The sequence below is a fragment of the Tachypleus tridentatus genome, chromosome 10 (assembly GCF_004210375.1).
Source record: "Tachypleus tridentatus isolate NWPU-2018 chromosome 10, ASM421037v1, whole genome shotgun sequence".
NCBI lineage: Eukaryota > Metazoa > Arthropoda > Merostomata > Xiphosura > Limulidae > Tachypleus > Tachypleus tridentatus.
The window spans coordinates 161,974,838-161,999,795 of record NC_134834.1 but is presented as its reverse complement, the minus strand read 5'-3'; the positions used below and the strand labels follow the sequence as shown (position 1 = coordinate 161,999,795).

The 24,958-nt window shown below is 30.2% G+C and overlaps 1 protein-coding gene across 5 annotated transcripts; it reads right to left on the bottom strand.

Moving 5' to 3' along the window:
* Window positions 1–3,108: 3,108 nt before the first annotated feature.
* Window positions 3,109–20,293, bottom strand: LOC143230802 (GTP-binding protein 8-like). 5 transcript variants are annotated; one of them, XM_076464959.1, is made up of 7 exons: window positions 20,261–20,293; window positions 15,192–15,841; window positions 13,956–14,054; window positions 11,067–11,197; window positions 10,416–10,515; window positions 9,372–9,493; window positions 3,109–5,829 (listed from the first exon to the last, which is right to left on the bottom strand). In XM_076464959.1, exons 2-7 carry the CDS (start codon window positions 15,456–15,458, stop codon window positions 5,748–5,750), a joined length of 801 nt encoding a protein of 266 aa, XP_076321074.1. In that variant the 5' UTR covers window positions 15,459–15,841; window positions 20,261–20,293; the 3' UTR covers window positions 3,109–5,747. The 5 variants fall into 5 exon arrangements, with proteins under 5 accessions (XP_076321074.1, XP_076321073.1, XP_076321078.1 ...); XM_076464958.1 differs by lacking the exon at window positions 20,261–20,293 and adding an exon at window positions 20,107–20,245; XM_076464963.1 differs by lacking the exon at window positions 20,261–20,293 and adding an exon at window positions 19,741–20,039.
* Between the last annotated feature and the right edge of the window lie 4,665 nt (window positions 20,294–24,958).

Genomic DNA, 24,958 nt, shown 5'->3' with positions numbered 1-24,958 from the left:
ACATGACATATCTCAAAATGCCTGTGTAGGTAACATGATTAACACAGGTCACATTTTATGGGAAAATATAGTTTGAAATATATATATATATTAAGAACCATAAGTGACATCGAAAAGTTTACGAATTTACAACGCTAAAATTTGGGGCTCCTCCAACCCCCGCGGCGAACAGAGTGCATTGTGCTGAAACAAACGAATTATCATAAAATCATATTACCTTCCTGGCAGGTAGTATTCACCAAGCTACAACTGACTCGAATAATTCAACGCTCTCGCCCATAGCGAAGCAGTATATTCAACTGGATTATTCGGGTGGAGCTACATCGGCCGTTTTTCTGTTATAGCGCTATCTATTGAATATAAAAGTAACTCTATACCAGACAAATTTTATAAGGTGCGAAAATTGTTAATTTTGCGTTCTCATGTCTCGTTATCCCTTGGGAACTTTTATGTTATTCTCCACAAATTTCCACCAGGTTTTATCGTATGTGTTGGTTCTGAAATAAATAATGGCATGTGGCTGTACTTGGTTTTGAAAACCCATTGCTTTTTTAACATGTTGAAAACAAATTTTCTTTTGCCCTTGGCCAGGTGTGTTAAGTAGTTCGACTCGTCTTCTGAGGGTCGCGGGTTCGACTCCCCGACGCACCAAACATGCTTGCCCTTTCAGTCGTGGGAGCGTTAAAATGTTACGGTCAATCCCACTATTCGTTGATAAAAGAACAGTCCAAGAATTGGCAGTGGTTTGTAATGACTAGCTGCCTTTCCTCTAGTCTTACACTGCTAAATTAGGGACAGATAGCGCAGATAGCCCTCGTGTAGATTTGCGCGAAATTAAAAAACAAACAGACTTTTGCCCTAAAAGATAGATTATTTCTGGAACTAAACGAAGCTACATTAAAATGAGGCGTTATAATTGATCCTATACATATATTTTATTTCATATTTGTTAAAGCCAAAGTCTGACGGTATTTCTCAACGTGACGTGAGGAAAACGACTGTGGAAATTTGAATTTCTGAGTCTTCGAAAATTTCAAACCCAGTACCGTTCGCAGACGAGGCGAACTTTTCACCAATCTAACTGAAGAATTAACCTGCTAGCACTAGATAAGGTACTTTTCAAAACGTCAAATTACCACACGGATGCACAGAGATATTTAAAGTTCGGGCTAAGCAGTAACAATTTACAACTGCTGACCAAAAGGAGGTCATCCAGTCAGCGCAATCCGTCGCTTATGCGACTACTCTCACTCAACTGGAGAGATTACAAGTAACGGCTATAATATCCTCACAACTGAAACCATATTTTTTATTTGCATGTGGCTCGCTAACTAATGTCTCTGCTTAGTTTGCAAGCCTTCCGAAGTTATTGGATAATTGTGAAGTTCTTGAACACCTCCCATTCTACAACACTTCATAATTACAGGACAATGACCCCAAAAGAACGTTTGAAACTGCAAATATACGTCTTAGCCATTTCCTGTGACGCCTCAAATAAGTAATAATTTTCTAAGTCTTATGCACACCCCTTTTCATAGTAAACGATTCTTCCGTGCTTGATTGATATTAATTTCAAAATATTCATTGCTATAAAAATTACCAATGTACAAAAAAACGTAGAAATAAATGACTGTTGTTATTATGTGTCGATTTAACTCTCTGCTGTCATAAGATACAAATACGTCACGAACAAGCATGTCTTTTTACACTAGTTTTGCATTTAAATTAACAAAAACAAGTATAGTCGTAATGCAAACTGTTGTGTAGGTTTATACAATTGAATATAACTAAAAACATGATATTTTGATTATTTTGCTATTTACAGCCTTTGGTTTTGAAATACACTTTGTTAACTGAACGTTATTACCTCGAGACCAACTGTTTCTATTAATGGTACACTTACTACATTTTATTGTTACTAAACGATCACGAAAATACAAGCGTTTAAAAGGTTTTCTATCTGTGAAAGTAGTGGATGAGGTAAATAGCTGGGTTTCATCAACCATGACGCGCTGTACGTTTGAATCAAGGAGACTTCTCTAAACGTTTCTTACGATGACTCACTACTAACTTTAGAAGAAAAAAAAAATCTATACTCATTAAGTATCACTATCGCTATAACATGCTGCATCTACAGAATATTGAGAAATATACAAATTTATTAATAATTCTTTATATACAAAATAATAACATCATTACATGCTTTAAAAGGCCGGCAAATGAACGGCATTAGCTTTAATAAATAATAGGATCATAACATTAAAAATGTTAAATTTATTTCGATAAGCACAGAATTGGTGGTATACATACAAACATACAATCTTCTACTATTTAAAAGCTGGTACAGTGCAATGTAAGACCACTATTTTTTTGACATTAAAAAATGCTATAGGAATAAATATATAACTTACTTTCAATCCATTGTTTATTTGTTTTTTGAATTTCCCGCAAAGCTACTCGAGGGCTATCTGCGCTAGCCGTCCGTAATTTAGCAGTGTAAGACTAGAGGGAAGGCAGATAGTCATCACCACCCACCGCCAACTATTGGGCTACTCTTTTACTAACGAATAGTGGGATTGACCACACATTCTAACGCCCACACGGCTGAAAGAGCGAGCATATTTGGTGCGACCTGGATTCGAACCCGCGACCCTCGGATTACGAGTCGAACGCCTTAACACGCTTGGCCACGCTGGCCTTTACTTTCAACCCACACACAACTCGATGGAAGCATGCACAAACAATTTGTCATTTTTTACATGGATAGAGCAAGATAAGTCTTCTAAATTAAAACAAAAAGGGATGCTGACCAACACAGAAATGACAGTACCTAAAAAAAAAAAAAAGTTGTCAACTAGAGAGTTAAGTCTACAAACGACTGCTGCTTAGGTAAATTTTTAAATGACATGAAAACCCGATTAGAACTATAGTGGGCGGGCATGCTACGTGTTTTCTACCCACTTATTTAAAAAATAACTATAAATTTTTCATAAATACAATTATATTTTGTTTTAATACAGATCGTTGGATATAGAAGTAACTAAGTTCGTTTCACCTAGGATGTTATTTGCACTTTTCTTGATCTTTAAAAATGAGCACATTATATAAAAGTGTGTGTAACTTGACAATTTATTTATAAAATACATTATTTAGGAGTTATTATACATAATGACATGTGCAATAATTTTCTAATATACACTATATTCTGTAAAAAAAAATTCATTCACCTTACATGAGCACAACATAAATCTTGACAAAATACATGAAATTAATAAAACATACTACTCACAAATGACACAGACACAAAAACACTAGGAAAAAGTTTATATTTAGAACTAATTTTCAGTTTGAGTGTCTAGTACTTCTTAGCTTCTCTAGTTATCAAACAATTATCATTAGCAATAGTTATATTATACTAGTCCTAACTTGACAACAAAACATTCACTGTGTACAAGTTTTGACAATTAATTTTGGGCCTTACATGAGAAAGTAGCCTGTAACAAAAACAGTTCTATCTTAGTGTGGTATTTTAATGGGTTAAAGCTAAATATATTTCTTATTCTTATATCAGATTTAAATACAACTCTTAACTTCTATCAATGAGTTAGCTCTGTCGATGCTAGAAACTACATGTTCTTCAATATACTGTAATTGTTCTCTTCAATGCAGTAATACTATTGTAACCTATTGTACTATTGAAAATTTATAACCTTGGATGTGACTAGTTTGTTCAGTTTTTCAGTGGCATTACTAGCAACAACAAAAAACCTGAAACATTTCTTCTTAACATGTAATTTTTTTTTATTTAACATTGGATAACACCTTAAAATTTAAGGCTCATAAAAGGAAACACTTTTATTATATTAACTTGCAATTCTCTAGGAATAAAACTGTTGAAATAAGCATTCAGCCCTGAAAAAGATATATATCAGTTTTAAAATGTTCCTGCCGTTTATGAATCAGAATATTAATAATAATATATATTTGTGTTTATTGTTTAATTAGTCCAGGAAGTGAACAACATGTCAAAGCAATTTTGTGAAATAAATATGATAAAAAAGTTTAAAATCAACAGGATGTTTTTCCAGTCACTGTTTGCATGATAGGTTAAAGTCATTTTTGTCAAAACAGATGTAAGCATTTACCACAAATTATTACAGCCATCAACCTGAACATAAATCAAATTATTAAATACAAAATGATACTGCTTTGGAAGAACAACACTACATCTGAAGGTAAAATCAACAGTTTCTATAGATGTAGAGAGAGATTACATACGAAATTCTCTCATATACATTACTATATTAAACATCAAGTTCTGCAGATAACAGAAAACTTAAAATTGTCTTTAATCTGAGAATTCATTACTTGTATATTCTTGAAAACCATTTTGCTACAAAATGTGACATACCACAATTATGAGCACCAATGTTTCAAATCATCAGTCTTGCAGGAAAATCCAGTTTGCAAATTTTAAACAAACAATATATTATTGAAGCATGAGAGCAAATCTGTTTAATTTTTTTACAAACACTTTCCAATATAAATTTTTGTTTTGCTATAATAACAAGAGTTATTTTTATAACTTGTTTCACTTTAAATATTCTGCTATCCTTACCAATGTATAAAATTTTATTTATAGCTGTTTCTCTTTTTTTAATAACTAAACCAATGTGTCCTAAAATTTAGAAGTTTTATATTCTTCTTCAGGTAAGTCAGAAGGTTTATTTTTGAAACTAAACTAAAAACAAGGCCAGACCACTGACACTAATTCTCATTTTGTAAGATTACACAGAGTAATCCTTTATATATTTTAACTCAGACACAAAAGAAAACATATACTGTATTGTTGTGTTTTTCAATACATCTAAATGATAAACCAGACACCATTATTCTTTTTCCAAGATCATTTAGTTGATACGAAGCATCAGAAATAACATCATCCATTTTGTTCTCTGACAAATCACCATGTGATCAATTCATTCACAGCTTATTTTTATACTGTGATAAAACATTGTTTGCAAAATATTTCACAACTCTTATTACTGAAGATGGTAGGTTTCTGGAGTCAAGCTCAAGAGTTCACATTCTAAATTTACTACTATGTTAAGATGTGATGCATCATAAGGAAAGTAATTTGCCAAAATTAATAGTACCTTAAGAAATTCAAAGAAATATGCAAATATGAGGTCAATGCTTTCAAAAAAAAAAAATATTTATTTCTTAATGTTAAAAATATCCTTCATGCAGTCTAGCTTTTTTTGCTTTTTTTCCTGGAACAAGCTTTTATAACTGTTTAGCAAAAATAGTAATTTAGACATATTTGACTTATTTTATAATAATGAACTTGGTTTGAAAAATCCAAATAAAACATTATTGAATCATTCGACAGTTGGCAATCACATAGTATACTTGACCAAAGTCGGTATGTAATAAACTGTTCCTGAAAATGATTATACAATAGTGCATAACCTTTATTAAATGAATAATTGTAACTTATTAGTTACCAGGGAAAATAAGTGCTTCAAAAAATATTTATTCTTAAGTTATAATACAGTTCTCCTCTTTCAACAGTTATAATTATTTTTTTCTCAAAACTACCTTCACATAATGTAGTATTTCCATCTATTAATATTTATAAAACATGTTTATCATACTTGTGAACTAAACTTACAAGTTTCACTGATGTCTTACTAAAAATTATTCATTACTTTGTAATATCTTCTCAGCATTCCATCAAACTAGGATCATGCTCCACTGAAATTCATACTCCCTGTAATGTGAGCTAGGAATGATTGAAGGTAGCCAATACCTTCTCCTGTAGTGGAGCTGAAATTATAGGACAGATTTAACATAAATATCCATTATGAATTTTTAAATTTGCAGAAACAAATTTTATACTTTAATATGTAACATCAGGAATCCTTACTCATAACATTATATTTTAATTGCCTGTAGTTTCACAAATATGACAAAGAGTAAGTAAAACGTTTTTCAGATATGAGCCTTTTGTTTAATATTATGACATCCTTGTTGTAGAAATATGTTGTAAAGTACATGATGTAGATTGTTGCAGTTAAATATTCTAAGTGAACCAAATCAGTTTCTGTAAATATGTCTTTACAATGTGCAAGTTTCTGTAGATGCTTTTTACTGGTATTACAGTTTTCAAAATTGATTTTAAATAGTTAATTCATTTGATTAATAAAAATAACTATGATTAATAATTTGTTTATTTCTAGATGTAACAATCACATCTGAACATTATCCAGTACAATCTACTAAAGACTTAAACATATGAACATTATCCAAAACAATCTAATAGAGATTCAGACTTACAAACAAAATGTAATAGAGATTTACACTCACAAATATTATCCAACACAATCTAACAGGAATTTACATTTACAAAGATTATCAAATACAATCTGCTAGAGATTTAAACCTAACTGAAATTTTCTTAGGTTGAATAACAAACAAACAAGTAAATACTGTGTTATAAAAACTCAACTGTCATATCTAATATTGCTAATCTTGCTGGTCTGTGAATCTAAGAGTCCAAAGTTTGCATCCATTTTCTACAAAATTGTGCCCATACCTGAGGGCCATTAGTGTGTTATAAGAACATGGTAACAAGAAACCAGAATAAAATATCAAAAGGTTCTACTCTTTATTAAAATAAGACCCTTCTTAAGGAATGTTGATTTACAATTTTGGTAATATTGTGTGCATATGTCTATTTATTGGCAATACCATGTGTGTGTGTGTGTTTGTAGCTAGATAACTTAATTTATTACGTGTGTAGAGATTAGATCAGATAGTGTCACATAAAATAACTGATTAATTGAAATTATGATTAAACCACTTGTTACAAAAATAATCAACTAATGAAGTTTCTTCATCTTTGGTGATTTGAGAAGAAGGGGAAGATCATAATTTGAGGGGAGGGTCTCTGGTTCAATTCCCATTTCCATCAAACATGTATTTTTGAGTTTGTTGTGGTAAAGCAACTAAAGCTATATGCTTCTGTAATTCATTTTTAACTGCTGCTTAAAGGGAGACAACTGTCTTTTTTGTTTTCCAATATATACCAAGTCTTAAGGAACATGGGACTAACTGATTAATCTATTAGCAAATATCATTAATCACCCTACTCTAGTGTACACCTCTATTAAAGGCTGTGATGAAAAGATTGTGAAATCAACAAATTACTGCAAAAGAACACACAGTCTTCAATTATTCTAAAAAACATTAAATCAAGAATATTTTATGTTTTGCAGAATACTAATTTGTGTATATTTATACAGAAAATTCACTCTTGCTTGAAAATAACTGTACTGCCTATTAGAAACCCTACAATTTTTTATATTGTAAATACTTTTGGAAAACAGATGGTAGGCATTTCTAATAAACACTGCTTTATGGTTATAAATGAATGTTACAACAAGAGTGAACGACCTCAAATGTATTGCTGTCTAATAAATGTTCTAAAATGGATATTAGGTACTTACCATCCACATCATTTCACATTTATTTCCAAACAAGTGTTTAATCAGAAATGTTATTTACAGATGATTAAATACAAAATCATTACTGTGTTACTAACTGAATCAACTCAAAATTCATACACAGAAACAGCTTAAAGAAAATGTTTTATCATAAATATGGTTAAGAAATAAATAAAGACTTCTTTGGCACAGTTTTATCCAAATCAAAAGAACACTTGTTAAGGAATTTAAAACATAAAGCTTAGGAATACAATATTAGGTCACATGCATTGGAATAAATATCCTGAAAAAGCAAAAGTCAAAATTGGCATTGACCATACCAAAATGCTATGGTAATAAAAAACACTGAACTTATTTTTAAAAATAGTGTTAAAGAAAACCTGGATGTTTATTTAGTATAATTTTAAGCATGCATTAAGATAGCCATTATTTTCATTTATTTCTAATTTACTGATGTTACTGTTATTTGTTTAAAATTCTGGTCTAATGTTTGGCTTTTATGTATGCAAATCTATAAAAATATATTGGAAATATTATGATCTGCCACATTTTTTTTGTTAAGAAAGCATTTCTCATTAATAACATTCAATTTTTTGCAAAATTCTAATACTCCTTTATTACAAGAAGCAAGTCCTTTCCACATTTTCATCCTGCAAAGGCCTCAAACAGAAATCCTTACAATATGTGCTAAACACCAGCAGTAATAAAGAAAGCACAACCCTTAAACAGCAGGAATGTTATAGGTAGGTAGCAACATCAACTGATGATGGCTGTCGTTTAAGGATTAATATTCCTTTGAAGTGACAATATACATTTCATGTCCTGACTGAATTTTATAAAAATCCCTTCTTTCAAATTCATATGTTATGCTTGGTATACTGTAGAAAAATGACAATCAATATCATATAGGCTATTTTGTTTACTTGTTTTGCAACACATGAGGTTAACCATAATTTCAAAAATCACTTGCATATATTAATACAAGGGTGTGTTACCCCAGATGTAGGGCATGGAACTCAATGGATGGTGTATCTAACACACATATATTTTGTTCACATCAAATTCCTACTTGACAGTACAATACTGCTGCAGAGAGACATATCATTAGCAACATATATATATGCACACACATACATTTAAAGTATTATCCAGAGAAAATGCTCATACAGCAAGTTTTAATGATGTACTGCTTAAGAAAACAACATTTTGAAGAATGGAACCCTTTAGTGTTCTTTACAGAGGTAAAAAAAAAATCATATACTAGAACATTCAAAAAGCAGTGATCTCTGAAACCATGTCTTCATATACATAGTGAAGACTGAACTTATAAAAATCAACCTGGCTACCATAAAAGCTATTATAATAAAAACAATAAAGTCAGTAATATAATAAACAAGGCTTTAAAGTTTACAGACCTTAAAAGCCTAAAGTTCACAACTTTCAGACACACCTTAAGGTCAACAGCTTTTTTATAAGCTGGATGAAGAAATTGGAATTACAGTAATTCCACTTTATCAAATACCTATTACAGCCCCCAGTGCAGCTACAAAAGACTTATGGTGCTCTCAGTCTATGTAAATATGATCTTGGAAACTAACCTTCATATACAGTGTAGAACCTGTGAAGTGTCTGGCAAGATATATAGTTCATGGTTGAACTTTACCATTCTTCACTGAAACATGTTACAATAAAACCTGCAGTGTTTCACAACAGTGTATAAACACAGCCATCAGAATGAGCATGATCAGTGATAGAGAAAGTAGTTCTAGGACAAATAAATAATGTAAAGTACTGTTCTTGTAAAGTGTAGTTAACATTTTGTTAGTGATCTGATTTACTTCCAACAAGAAGTAAAACACCAACCTGACTAGAAATGGCTGGGGGAAGCAGCAGATAGACATATTTTTATTTCTTATTTCTTGAAGAGCCACTAAGTTCCTGAGTTGTACAGAATGAGATACCCTATCAATTTTTGTCATTATCAGCTGAAAATGAAACAAAGTAGGAAGGTTATAAAAATTACCATTATTAAAGAAAAAAAGAAACCACAAAAATATTTACATATACGTAAAACAAGGATTTAATTATTTCACACAAAACAATGGCTAAAAATAGAGTGCTGCAACGTGTCCTACTCATTTTATTATCTAACAATAAATGAATAACTAAAACTTATGAGATAGAATTTACTATAATAATCATAAAAGGTGTAATTATTTTGAGTAAGTTTTATAGAAATAAGTCTCAAGATATTTTTTTTCATAGTAACCCAAACCTTTACTATTTTTTGAAAAACTTGGAAGGATACTCAAAGAAAAGCATTTCTTTCATTTGAAAATATTTCAATTAAGGAAAGCCTAACTTTCATTTAGGAAGATCATAAAATCCTTTAGTTTTGAAAACCTGTTTATATATTTCTGTGACAAATGTAGCTAATTTTTGGTCCATTAGTAATATATAGAATCACCCAATGCCCTCTTTTTCCTAAAGCACTGTTTGATGAACTAATTCTTTAGAATTGTTTGGTAACTTATTCCCTCCCTCACCTGGTAAATTATGGTTATGCCTTTGCATAGTTTAATACAAAATAGGTAGGTATCTTATTCCAGTGTCTAAGGAGATAATGAAGTAACTTACTGATAATTATGATTATAATCAAAGACTCATATCTAACTGTGATTATTTAAGTACTTCTAGTTACATGATGATTTCAGAACATTTTTACACATTTTTTCGAGAAACAGAAATAAATTTTATATTTTTAGCTACTAACATTAAACCTTGAAATAATCAGAACTTATAAATAGTTTAGAATTTATCTGGGTGAAATGTTTTATTTAAAAATAGATGTAACAGTACTCATTTGTATAAAGAGGTCATAATGGTATATTAAAGATATATTCTTACTCCATAGGGAATCCTGTATTCTTCTAACATCTCTACAGCAACTGCATCCCACTGTTTAAATCCAACTTTTCCATCAATCAAAAGAAAAGTTCGTTTTAAACTAGTGAACCAAAACAAGAGTTTTAATAAAGTGTTGGGATTATTCACAACATTTAAGATTTAAATTAATGTCAATAATCTATATATATATATATATATATTTATATATATGAGGTTACTATGATGTTTTCTGGAAAGGAAAGGCTGTCATATGACGGCACCTTAAGGTCTTTAAAATTATTTTATTTTGACAAAAGAAAGGTTTGAATAGTTTTGAACTGATTGAATAGTTCAAAATTATAAAGAGAATGAGTAGAATTCATGCAATATTTTTTTCATCTTTAATATAAAAATTGGTAGGACTAGGTACAACAGATTTAACACCTGGCAGTATAGAAGCAATCTGTAAATTAGGTAATTTTATTTTATTAATAGATTACCTTCAGATTTGGTAGATGCAATAGGATTGGAAAAGTTCAAAAGAGAAGTTGATGACTTTTGTATAATCAGTATTGAATACAGGCAATTGTGTGTGTGATGAAATTAGGTGGACAGCCATAAAGAGCCTCTTGTTCCTTCAAATATTGTGTTATTTGTTAGAAACGAACTTACTTAGGTTGGTTACTTATGTAGCCTTCCACTGACTGAACAAAATGTTCTGGTTGTTTATATCCATATCCTGGCACATCTACTAAACACATGGCTCGTCCAACTTGATAGAAATTTACTGATTTAGTGTGACCCTAGAAATATGTCAAATCTCCTTTATCTTCATAAGGTACAAAAATATAAAAAAAACATTAGAAGGTTCTATAATTTCATTCTACCAATTACTGTTCAAACATACTAAAACATCTAATAAGGCCTTCTCATAAGTTTACTTTTCTGCATTAAAAGGAAAGGTACAAGGTAATTCTTACCTGTTCATTTTGTTTCTCAACATCATAACTTGCAATACTTAGAACATTTGCATGGATTTTTGGATGACATCTGTCAGACCTTATAATGGTTATATATTCAATTGTAACAAGTAATAATTGTCATGTGACTTTTAAAGGATTAATTACCATTTAATGAATGTTTGCAGCATCCTCCTGGTCACATGGTCATACTATCTAATAAGAAAAGTGATAGTGCATTTAGCCTTTTCCCTATCCATAGGCAAAGCCTTCTGGTAAAACCTCTTCTTCGTTAAATTAATGATTTTATATTGGTCATTTTTGTAACATTTGAAGTACTATTTTTAAGTTACTTTGAATACTTATAAACATAAAATTATTGGCATGATGTGTGTGTGTGTGTGTGTAAAATCATTCATAAATTCAACTTTTAATATTATTTTCTTAGCACATTTAGTGATTTTACAAAACACAAATATAATTTTTAAATTAAAATTTTACTTGATTAATTTTATTATTATTATTATCAAATAATGATTTCTGATTAGATATTATGTATTTACAGCTGAATTAAAAATGAAACTAAATACCAACAGAGCTAATTAAAATACTTTTCTAAAGTATCTGATTATAAAGATTAGAATGCATTGTTTCATTAGTAGGGTACTGTAAGCCAAAAAATATCTTATGAGGTTTGGTTGGCTTAAGAGATTAGATTAATCCAAAGTACACAAACTACACTAAAAATCAAGAACAATCTTTATAATGAAATTATAATACTAAAAATAAAAGTAATAAAACTAGATACATTAAACATTCTAAACAAAATTAATTAACTACAAAGAAAGAACATAGAATTTCTTAACCACCAAACATGCCAACAATAATATTCAGTTCTCTACAGTGCCAAAATGTCTACCTCAACAGACATCCACACTTGCACAGATAACCAATCACCAACACTTCTTGCTTCATTTAACTATAAAAATCACAATTCCAACCAAACTAGTGTCACTTTACTCATTTCTGTAAGTTTTACTGCAACATTTAATTTGTTTCAGATATTTCTTATAGCAATTCCATGAATAGCCAATGATTCCTGCTTTCTGTTAAAATTTTAATATTTTTTCCCCTATTTATATGTTTTTATATATCCATAAAGTGGATAAAACATGTGCAAAGTTTCAATATAACCATATCTATGTTATCTATTGCTTTGTGTTTTACGTTGTAATTATTTATCACTACTTCTTGTAGCAGGATCCATACTTCATTTTAAATTCATACTTTTTTAATACTCTTGTTTGTTTACATTTTATATTATATCTGTACAAAGTATATACTTTACCTTTAGAAACTGTTTCAGGTATATCCAGTAATACATGGTACCATCTACTGGGTTGGAAAGATATTTAAATATGTGTACTTTTTATCAGAATATCAAAAGCAGATACCCACAGACCAGTCAAGTAACCTGGACAAATTTTTCGGTGATAGTCCGAGCCTAGTGCAGATAGCCCTTGAGTAGCTTTGCGCAAAATTCAAAACAAACAAACTAGTCCAAGACATCAGCTTTGCTGATATGATATGTTGACTTTTAGAAATTTCTGGATCATCAATACAGAAATGTCAACAATATTTTCAGCACAATATTAGTATATTTGTAAATAACATATCATAACCAATACTCTGAATGGTTGGTTTTATGCTTAGGAATTTTATAGAATGGTTCTTTTTGGAACATGAATTATGTGGAATACTTGTTCATTCCTACTATTTTGTAATATTATGATTAAAATATCAATTATATGTCTACAAACATGACTGATGTACAAGTTGTATCTCATAATGGAGACTATCAATTGAACATCAGTACAATTTACCCGATTCCTCTCTATAAGTTCTAAAGTTAAGTATGAAGTTTATTTTGAACTTCCAGAAAGTCTGCAGATGTTTTGACTGTGAATATTGTGCAAAAAATTACAAGGAAAATTTTCTTGCACCACATTAAGCCTTGTGTCTTTCTTTTAAACATGATAATCTAAATCTAACTCTCAAACAATCACATGCAAGAAAAATCAGCCCTTTTGACATCTTTTCTCTTAAAAATAATATAAAAACAGTTTACTAGCATATTTTTCAGGCTATTTTTCTATAAACAGTAATTAAAGTTAACTTGATAAAATAATTTATGGCTATTCATTGTGCTCCTACAGTATGATAGAATACCTAACACTGAAGAATTCATAATAAATATTTTTTTTGTGGTTTTACTTTTCAGTTTTAAATTCAGTCATGAAGTTTATTACTTTCATAAGGCTTTTATTTACAAAATAACTTTTGTAAACAATTTGTTTTAATTTATTACTGTAAGTACTGAAATGATCTGACTGTTAGAAATAAGTGTTAATGTTTTGGAAACCTAGTAACTGGAAATACAAGTTAAAATTAATTAATAAGAATATGAGACATGTATATTTCATTGTGATTACAGACTTTATTTGGAATAAGTTTTCTTAGGTTATTAGATTAAGTAAAAGAACCTACTATCTCTGCTATATTTTTGAATATTAATAAAAAATAAAACTTTTAGATAGCTTACTGGTGTACGAGAAACTCTCACTATAACATCTGGAACCTGGGAAAATACTGCTTTCAGCAAAGATGATTTTCCAACATTGCTACGACCAATGAAAGTCACCTAGAAAATGTATCAAATCAAATGTTAAAAGTATACTTTTTTATAAACATATGAAAAGTTCAAATTGTTCCATTTCCTAGAAGACTTTTTACAATTGTAGTTACATATTTGTTACTAAAATAAAAAAAATCTAAAGTTTTTAAGTTAGGAATAGTCATATTATAGCTTATCACTTGAACAAAAATAAATATATGATTCATCTAAACTATCATAAAAGTCTGAAGTTCATAGCTTAAATAAATTATATTTTCAATAAAAAGAGGCCCACAGTGATGTATATGGAGTACAAAAACTCACAAAGGATTTTTTTGGTTTGATAGGATAACTGTTGATGTATAAAATAAAAAGTGGAAGAAATAATAAAGTTTAAAATATTTGTCCAACTACTTAGCTGAAGTAAATAAAACAGGTAAAAATCATGAAATTCCGGACAAGACTTTGGTGTGTCTTCTGAATTTCCTTGCTACATGAAAGATATACCAATATTTTGGACATAATTTAGAAATAGATTAACAGAATAAAAATATTTTAAAATGAACAGATGATTACAAATTTAAGTTTTATTTTCTCTGTAAAGTAAAAAAAAAACTATTATAAGCTTCAATTTGTTTTTGATGTTTATTAGACATATGGTAACATAAGACTAGAAATAGAAATGTATATATGCAATAAAGATACAACTTAGAAATTTAAATTCATATTCATTCTTTGGCAAAAAATAATCTTCACTGGAGTAGTTTGTGTGATATTAATGTGGGAAAAATACTTCTTTACAGGAATTACAGAATAGTTTAATTAGCTGATTATGAAGTGTCTTTGCTGGAGTGGTTTACCTAATGATGACGTACTGTGTGTGTGCTGGGATGTTAAATTTATATAAACATTTGGATATGTATATCAATTTTGAAAGGACACTAAAGATAAGCTAGCTGCTTCAACTATGTATTTTTACAAGATGCAAGGATGACTTTCATGGACTGAATGGCCGATTTATTTAATCTAATTCATAGAGAACAAGTTATGCCATTATTCTCACACCAAAAAGTGGATAAAATTCTATTTAAAGTTATTAAATACTTGATGATAAAAAATATTTCAGTGAAAATAAAGGTTTTTATTTTTTCTCTTACAACCTACCTCTGGAAGATCATGCTTGGGCATTCTAGCTTGATCTATAGCTGATACCAAAAACTTAATTTCATGTTTTGGACCTGGAATAAATAGCTTTTGAGCTGCCTTCATTTCTGCCAAACTTGGACTAAAAGGTTTTTCATTCTGGGCAAACAATGGCACTTTCAAATAACGTTGGAGTGCATCACAAGGATTTTTGAACTCAATGTCAGTGGTTGTGCCATAAACTCTTGACATAAAAGTTATATTTCTAAATATTCTAAACCACTTCATTTTGTAACATCAAAAGAAGTTCCTACATTAGCTCTTTTTCAAATAAAAAAATGAGATTTCAGCACAAAAGTGCAAATATGATTTTGTAAGTTTTTTAAAGTTCCATACAATCAGCCACAAGTATTGAAATCTGAATAAACATTCCACAGTTACAGCATTTTTGTTGTTCACTTATGCTGAATATTTTTTAAAATCTGCTTCACAATTGAAACAGCATGAAGAACAAGAGAAAGTCATTTATTTATATAATACTTCTTAAATATAATTATTCTACAAAATTATCACTGAATATTTTACTGTCTGACTAGGTAGTTACTCCACTTCAGCAGAAGTAATCAATTTTATTTTCATCTGGTGAACCTAAAACTGCTTATAACATCAATCTAGAAAAAAAAGAAAAATAAACATACACATAACTCTATGAAGTATATAAATCTCATCAACGACAAAAAAGACCTTTATTTCAAAGAAATATGTTTTACTTGAATCTAACCTTCACAGTCCTTAAAAGTTATATATTTCTTGACAAATTATGAAAGTTACAAATAATAAAGCCATCACAATGACTTATCAGGCATTAAACAATTCTTTGCACTTCATTTAATGGACAGTTTAATTCAATACAAATATGCATGCTATAAAATCAACAGTGACACAGTCTTAATTTAAAAGATGATTGCCACTCACTTTTATTTGTTTATTCACCCAACAAGCCCCAAAACAAGACAAGAAGCATCAATAAAACACCAAACCAGAAAGTGGTCAACCCACAAAATTGTTCACGTTTCTTCTTGTATTAGTTGAGATAACTCTACAACTACTTAATAACTAATGTCAGTTTAAACCTAAATCCACTCTATGTTTCTGGACAGTTAGTCATAATAACTAGAAGTTTTTGGTGTTTTTTTATTATAATGTAAACAATGTTATCATTACTACATTGAATTTTTTTTAACAGAAATTTGTCAACACAGAAAATAATGCATTTTTAAATGTGATTAACCATAAATCATTTATGTAAAGTGTTAAAATTTCCCAGTTGCAGTGGTTAAATCAACAGCCTATTTATGCAAAAAGTCAACATTCTATATCTTATCACATTTGTCATATAGACTTTTGAAAATCGATTCACATTTTTTGAATCATGATATTTAAATTAATATAGATTATTATCTAATATGAAAATACATTAAGAGAATTTCTGATGCACCTTTCAATCACAAAAGATATATCACCCCACCCCCAAACATGACTTCTTCAGAGCAAAATTTCTAAAAATTAAAAAAGCTGCATATAGAAAAAATATGAATTATACTTCAATGTAACTAAATATCAAGTGTTGTTTTAGTGCTAAATGTGCAATAAAAACACTGCAAGTTAAGCACCAAAATGTATGGGAGAGAAAAGCTTTATTAAATATAGATAAGTATATGAAATATTCATAACATCTTCAGAAAAAATGTTTACAAATTATCTTGTGTCTATTAAAAAACAGTAAGACATTTGATCAAATTTGCTAGATTGTTGGGATTGATTCATCAGTCTTGGGTGGTTTTATTTTCAATCAAGTGATTACCTCGAAAATACTAGTTTTCCAACAGCTCTATAAAATGGACAAATACTACATCACTCTATACTTTAGCTAAACCTCCATATCTATCCCTTGGGGATGATAAGTAGGCAGTATTATACTGTCAATACTGGTCCCAGTTTCATTATGTGCTATATCTTTGGCATATAAATTTCCATCGTGTTCTACATTTATGTCTTACTATGCAATGCTATTCTAATAATTGTTTAAAAATGTGACCAAAACTCATGTATATTCAAACCATAAAAATACTGACAAAAACTGTAGTTTTTACTTATTGTACTTGTACAAGTTACGTTAGCATTGCATTAACTTGATAAAGTCACAACTTATTTTCAGTCTAAACATTTATTCATAATATATTTATTCTTGATTGACAGATGGACAATCATGGTGTGAACTAGCTGTTAAAATATTAATTGGGGTTGTTTTCTTTTAAATGTTATATGTTATACATAGTGCTTTGAAATAATAATTCAGCAGTGTTGGCTTTTGTATAAAATAATGTGATCTGAAATCACACACCACAATGATATGATCATACACAAGAAGTGGAAATATGCAATACCTCCACATAGCTCTCTACTTAGACCACTAGTTATACATATTTTCATTTAACTACAACTAGCTTTATTGATATAATGGTATCTGTTATGAAAATTTTAATAATGACTAAAGCACACCAAACCAAATAAAAGAAGGTGAAGTTCAATTAGCTTTAATTTTTATTCATGTTGTATGCATAAATCTATGACACTACTGAATCAGCACTTTCTAACACTAGAAAGTATGGTACCGATTAGATTAGGTAACATTTGGGTATGATGTGGATAACAAAAATTATGAATGGTAATTTTTCCAACTAGGAGAATGTGACTAGTGAACCTATCAAGGATCTGCCTGAACATGTGTCATTCATTATGTTAATAATTTTTATGCTTTTATGAGCAGTAGTTTTTCTGAGTTTGATATTCAGCTGTCATAAGAAAAGCTATTTTTTTATTTATGATACTTTTGAATTTAAGAATGAGGTTATTGCAACCATTGGTCTATGGTAATGCAACATTTGGAGTACTGTGTGTAATTATGTTCTCTTATTCAAGACATACATTGATACATTGGAGTGTGTATAAAAATAGGCAACAGAGGATATTAAACACTTAAGTTATAATGAGAGAACTACAGAGACTTGTTTTCTGCAGAGTTCAGAAATATTAGTAGAGGAATGATTTAGCTATTCAAATCTGTTAGAGATTTGGACAGTTTTTCTATCTGTGCTCCTTACTCAATGTCATACTGTTATTATGGTAATATTCTTGAAGAGAAAACATCTATTTCACCACTGCTTACCATACTGAGTTACTACACTCAGTTGTAAATCATTTATTACTTCTGGTATAAATATTACAAGTTTCACATTCTAAAATCTTATGTAATAAATTAACTGGTGTAATATGTTTCAACAGCTTTAGCAAAATTGTTTACAGTAAATTTTAAGTACTTTACATACATACATAACATACACAAAACAAGAGACCTTCAGGTCCTTCAGTGTTTTCCTTGCATACCTACTTTTAAGCAAAAGTTTAAAGCTACTCTCTTGTTTTTGAAAAAAAAATCATCCATTCCTCTATTAAAGTAAAAGCTTCCATTACTGTTGAAAGCAACTTATTCCAATGGCCAGTTACTCTTAGAAAATTAAATTAGCTTTAATGGAGTTTAGTTGTTGTTTTTCTAAACCTATTTGTGTCTTCTCATCCTATTGTCTTTGAAATATAGTGCAAGCAAATTGGAGGCCTTTATACTATCAATCCTTCCACAATCTTGTAGACTTCAATAAGACCACCTTTTAACTTTCTTTTCTCATGGCAAAATAAGATGAGCTCTTAATGTATTCCTGTAACATGTATCAGATGACCCTTTCATTAACAATTTTTTCCATACTTAGCAGTAAGAATGGTAGGAGAATTTTAGCAGAATAAGTGTCATATTTAGATTTGACAGTTTAACTCTTTTTTAAGAGGATGGATGACTTATATAAATAATCACTTTCAGATGGGATAGATGCAGTTATATTTAAGGGAGTTTATTGGAAGGCTTGATAAATATTTAAGTGATTAAGGCTGGATATGTTGTTGTTCTTTTTCAAGCAGATGGAATGGCCCCAATGAACTAACAGTAACAGGCCATTCTTGTCCTTAAATGCTAAAAAAAAAAATCATCCTAGTAACAATCTACTGAACCCTTTCCAATAATAAGTATTCTTTCTTAAAAGTTACAGTTGACTGTAACTGGAAGTTTTTCCTGGAAAATTTTAGGCCCTCCTATCTTTAGGTTAGAATACAGTTAATAAATCTTAAAACACAACTACAACGTTGTTATTAATTTAAATTCTAACTTTATTTCCTACTTCTCAGTAAATTTTGTAGTCTGTAGAGCCTAGATGAGAGATATTTGTAACTTTCTACTGTGTGTCCAGCTTCCACAGTACTATTACTAGTCCTTAAAACTACCACCAGAAATAGTACAGCAGAAGTGTTATCGTAATTTGTATTACTACTACATCGCAACACCATTTTCAGTATCTCTCATTCACCAATGCTAGCCTGTTGATATGTATGAATATACGTTACATACACTTATGCATTTCTGTTTAGAATGACAAACAGTTAAAACAAGTTAATTTCTTACATAGGATGCAAACATCGAAATGCAAAGAACAGTTAACATTCTAAAATTATTAATATTAACAGGTTTGAAAAAGCTGCACAAACACGTTCATCTAGAAATTTTGGACATGGCGACCTCTCACTTGAAAATTAACTGTTCAGATTTTAATTTTATTTTATAGTTGTGAGAGTTTATGTCAAAATTATGAACTTCATACAGATATGACATATCTACACTTTTAGGTTAGTTTTTAGGCTTGTTTATATCCTCTCCGATTCAAAAAAGAGTGGACAGGTTTTAATAAGAATTATTATCTAGCCTAAATTTTCAAATGAATTGTCATTAAAAAAAAAAAAAAAGAGTAATTAATTCAGTATATTGCTTTACCCTTTAATTAGGCCTACGTTGCATTAAATTATTATAAGCTACTCTTATCAGATCTGAATTAACATCTAAAAATTCTCAGTTATTTAAGAATGTAATTAATTCTAAGAACTTATGAATGAAAAGAAAAAAGAATATATATTAATAATCTAACTACACAATATCTGCCCTATCAATAGTACTGATGAGACCTTCCGAAAACACTGGCACAAGTAGGTAAGTTGGGATACTTTTTAAGTTTCACTTTTAAAACCAAGTTGCAGTTATTTTTAAGGACGTATGTATATTTCAGTATTTCTGGAAATCGAAATAATTTGATATAAAACCTATATTTTTTGTTAGCAATTTTTAAGGAAAAATAATTAAACACTATTTGTTTTTCAGTGAATACGATAAAAGACAAACGTTGTAATTTGATTGTCTGTATAGAATCATTGTTTAGAGACAAAAATTAATACACTTAAGTTTAAATTCACATGTCTTAAATAGTCAGAAATAATGGCATTAACCTCAAAGTGTCGCTTTCTTTTTGTCTGTTATAATAAACACTCAATGTAAAAGGTTGTCCAAACCCACTAAATAAAATCACCCATATTCTATATACAAACATAGGGTCTCCACCCGACATTACCATGTGGTTAAGGCACTCGACTCGTAATCTGAGGCTCGCAGGTTCGAAACTCCGTCGCACCAAACATGCTCGCCCTTTCAGCCGTGGGGGCGTTATAATGTTCGGTCAATCCCACTATTCGTTGGTAAAAGAGTAGCCCAAGAGTTAGCGGTGGGAGGGTGATGACTAGCAGCCTTCCCTCTAGTCTTACACTGCTAAATTACGGATGGCTCATGCAGATAGCCCTCGTATAGCTTTGCGCGAAATTCAAAACAAACATCTTCCAATATTAATGCATTACTTTTCGTGTGTCAAAACATCTGCCATACAAAATTATAATTTTATAATAATTACTACTCGGTGGTTCAGTGGTAAGTCTCTAGGCTCCTAACGGTAAAATTCGTGTTTCGATCTCTGTAGTGAGCGTAACACAAAATAGTCAACATTGGCGAATCATAATTTTATCCAGAAAATTAATTTTAACATATTTCGGAAGAGTGAGCACGGCAGAGGCGAAAGAATATAATTCCCCATTCGTGCCAAAACTTTGTATTTTACATATTTAAAGTCCCTAAAAGATAATATGAAACAACAATTTTTTGTTATTTTAAAATGTGAAATATTATGCTTTATATGACGATTACCCTAATCGTGAAGTACAGTAGTAAAAATCTCTATTTTTTCTATGGACATACAAGAGGGAGATCAAAATATACGTTTGTACAATCACAAATAGGTCCGGCATGGCCAAGCGTGTTAAAGCACTCGACTCGTAATATGAGGGTCGCGGGTTCGAATCTCGGTCCCACCAAAACATGCTCGCCCTTTCAGCCGTGGGGGCGTTATAATGTTCGGTCAATCCCATTATTCGTTGGTAAAAGAGTAGCCTAAGAGTTAGCGGTGGGTGGTGATAACTAGCTGCTTTCCTTCTGGTCTTACACAGATGGCCCTCGAGTAGCTTTGCGCGAAGTTCAAACAATCACAACTTTTTCATGTTCTCAAAATCGTAGTTTTCATTCTTAGTCAGTTACATACAATGTGCTTTACTGTACTCCATAATACCAGATATATAGGTCATATACGGCTGATCTATATTTACATAGAAATTTTAGTGAGCAAAACTAAGTTTTTATTTCCTGTGAGGTTTCATAAATCCTTTTAATCTCATAAACGTCTGCTAATGGCCAGTTCTTCAGGTATGCATTCAGTAACAAACTGAAAAACTTCTAAAACTCATGTTTTTATTTAAAATAAATTATTATTAGAAATTAGTTTCTAAATAACGTTTTGTTATTGAAAAAGGCTAAATGAAAATAAGAATTCCTATATGAGTGTACAAACAAACTTCTTTAAAAAGTTTATCTGACCAAATGGCAGTATATCAAGATTATTATTTATAAGAAAGAGGAATAGTAACCTACTTAACATATGGCTTAATTAAGCATAAGAGAGTAGAGTAAATATAACTTGAAACCAAATAGACACTATCGTTATAGATTGTACAACTTCTCAGAAGAAAATAACTTTTTCTCCAAAACAATACAACACAATAGATAACATCAAATTATATACGTATTGCATGAAGAATATTAAAGTAAAAATATATTTTATACAAAATAACAGATACAAAACCAATCAAAGTGATTTTCTTATTTAAGTGAAAAAATGAAGTAGTGAAAGAAACACCGTCAATGCTAGAAGAAAGGTAATAAAAGTTGGCGATAGATGGCGAGGCCTTGTGCGCAATATACATTTTATATATGTACAGTATACATATATATATAACAAAACAGTGGAATATCAGATTATTTAATTTTTTTATCTCGTTTGTTGATTTCTTCAACCGGTTTCGTGAGTTCAAAGGACAATCTTCAGGATATAATTTTACTGACAGTTTATAACATAAACATCCGAATACCATTTTCAACTAAATATAAATATTCTAAGTACAAATATTTTCCAAATATTCAAAGATATAATACACTCCATGTATAAATTAAGTATATTAAAACACTCAAAAATGTATAAAATTATTTAACATTTATCCAGTATACTTTTCTTTTAAATTAAAATCTAATTTTACTTATACTTTCTCTTGTTGTTATAGAAATGTAATTTATTTGTTCCATAGTTTCATACCTTGTTGTTCAGTTGAGGCCTGGCATGGCCAAGCGCGTAAGACGTGCGACTTGTAATCCGAGGGTCGCGGGTTCGCGCCCGCGTCGCGCTAAACATGCTCGCCCTCCCAGCCGTTAGGGCGTTATAATGTAACGGTCAATCCCACTATTCGTTGGTAAAAGAGTAGCCCAAGAGTTGGCGGTGGGTGGTGATGACTAGCTGCCTTCCCTCTAGTCTTACACTGCTAAATCAGGGACGGCTAGCACAGATAGCCCTCGAGTAGCTTTGTGCGAAATTCCAAAACAAACACAGAAATTACAACAAACTGAAGAAGTTTGTTGTAATTTCTGTTAGTGTTAGTAACAGTGTTTATGGTTTCACAATTCATATTCTTTCTTTAGGTTTATTTCATAAATCTATACACACTCTTAGGTTGTTTCCTAGTAAAATACTTTTATTATATTTAAATACATCATTCTTTTTTTTTTAATTTACTATTTGTTTTAATTGTGTATTAACAAATGAAATTTCAATATGCATACGTAATATCATTTATAAGTTTACTAATTTCTCTTTTTAAGTATTTTTATTACAACATTTATTTTAGCAGTTTCAAAAGCTCTTTATGTAATCTTTTCAGGACAATTACACTTAACTAAAATTTTGATTTAGTTCTTATGAACTTTCAGCTCTAGTTTCGTCATTACAAACGAAACGATATAATCTATTTGCAAGATTTACATGAGTGTTTAATTTTATGTGTTAGGGATGATTACTAAGGAAATCTACATACTGGGCTTATAAAAATGTTAGTTACAACTTCCTTTTTTCTATAAGGCTTACCAACACAACTTAAAAAAGTAAATAATGTCCTTGTTTGTTGAATTAAAATATATATATTAACGCTTTTAAAGTCAAGAAATCGGACAATGACATTAATTAAAGAGAAAAAACATAGTCTGAAATTTCAGTGTTTTGATAATGTTTTGGTTATATGAATGTGTGTATTTGGAATTTTGCTCAGTCGAAAACTGACAATGTCTCCCTTTTCTTAGTTGAGCATCAGTCAAAATCAGAAATATATCAGACTCTAAAGTACTTCTATTAATGCCCGAATTTAGGTATGTATGTCATGTTGTGGTCATGTTCTGATGAAATTCAAACAAACTGACAAACTGAAACAGCCTTGAATTGATAAAATATTTGTTCTATACCCAGCCTTTACTCGCTTATGTTTAATCTATATTTTAATCTAAGGTGTCATTGGATAAACTCAAAGATATATTTAACTACATGATAACATTATATTAAATAAATGCTAATCCTCAAAGAAGGAATATACGTTTTCAAATGATTTAGTTTCACTAAAGTATATTTGGTGGTAAACGGAAAGTTACATTATGGACTAACTATGGTGTGTCTACTACAAGTTCAAAACTATAATTTTTGTGACGTGAGTCCACAGGCTCATCACTGAATCACTGAGATCATAACTGTTGAGCATTAATAACTATACAAAATATTGAAAATGATTTTTATTAGCACTTCTGGCATAGCAACCCATTAGTTTTAGTTCCATTTAATTATTGTATAATTGATTATTTATATAAACAAAAGAGATCATAGCATAAATTATTTAATGTTTTGGAGTATATTAAAACAACAATCTATCAGAAAATTAGATATGTGAAATAATAAAAGTGAAGTGTGTTTTCTTATAGGAAAGCCACATCAGGTTATCCGCTGAGCCCACCGAGGGGAATCGCACCCGTGATTTTAGCGTTGTAAACCCCTAGACTTACCGCTGTACTAGCGGGGAGTATATACAACTGAAAACAACAAGAAATACAACTCGTAGTTCTGCTTGCATCCTCATTAATAAGTACTTAATTTAGAAATTAGTTTGTACCTGTACCTTAAACACATTACGCATTTTCTACACAACAAAAATCAACACTGAACTCGATAATCTGAAATATTGGCTTCTTTAAGTGGGTATAATTGACGAAAAATTTAAATGATTATACTTTTGACAACATTTATTGATTTATTTGAATTTCGTGCAAAGCTACTCGAGCGCTATCCGCGCTAGCCGTCCCTAATTTTGCAGTGTAAGACTAGAGAGAA

Excerpts from the sequence above, each read along its gene's own strand:
- LOC143230802 (XM_076464959.1), bottom strand. The coding sequence starts at position 15,458 with ATGAAGTGGTTTAGAATATTTAGAAATATAACTTTTATGTCAAGAGTT. Across the intron at positions 14,055-15,191 it reads CCAAGCATGATCTTCCAGAG|GTGACTTTCATTGGTCGTAG; the intron begins GTAGGTTGTAAG and ends TACATTTTCTAG. Across the intron at positions 11,198-13,955 it reads TGAGAGTTTCTCGTACACCA|GGTCACACTAAATCAGTAAA; the intron begins GTAAGCTATCTA and ends ACATATTTCTAG.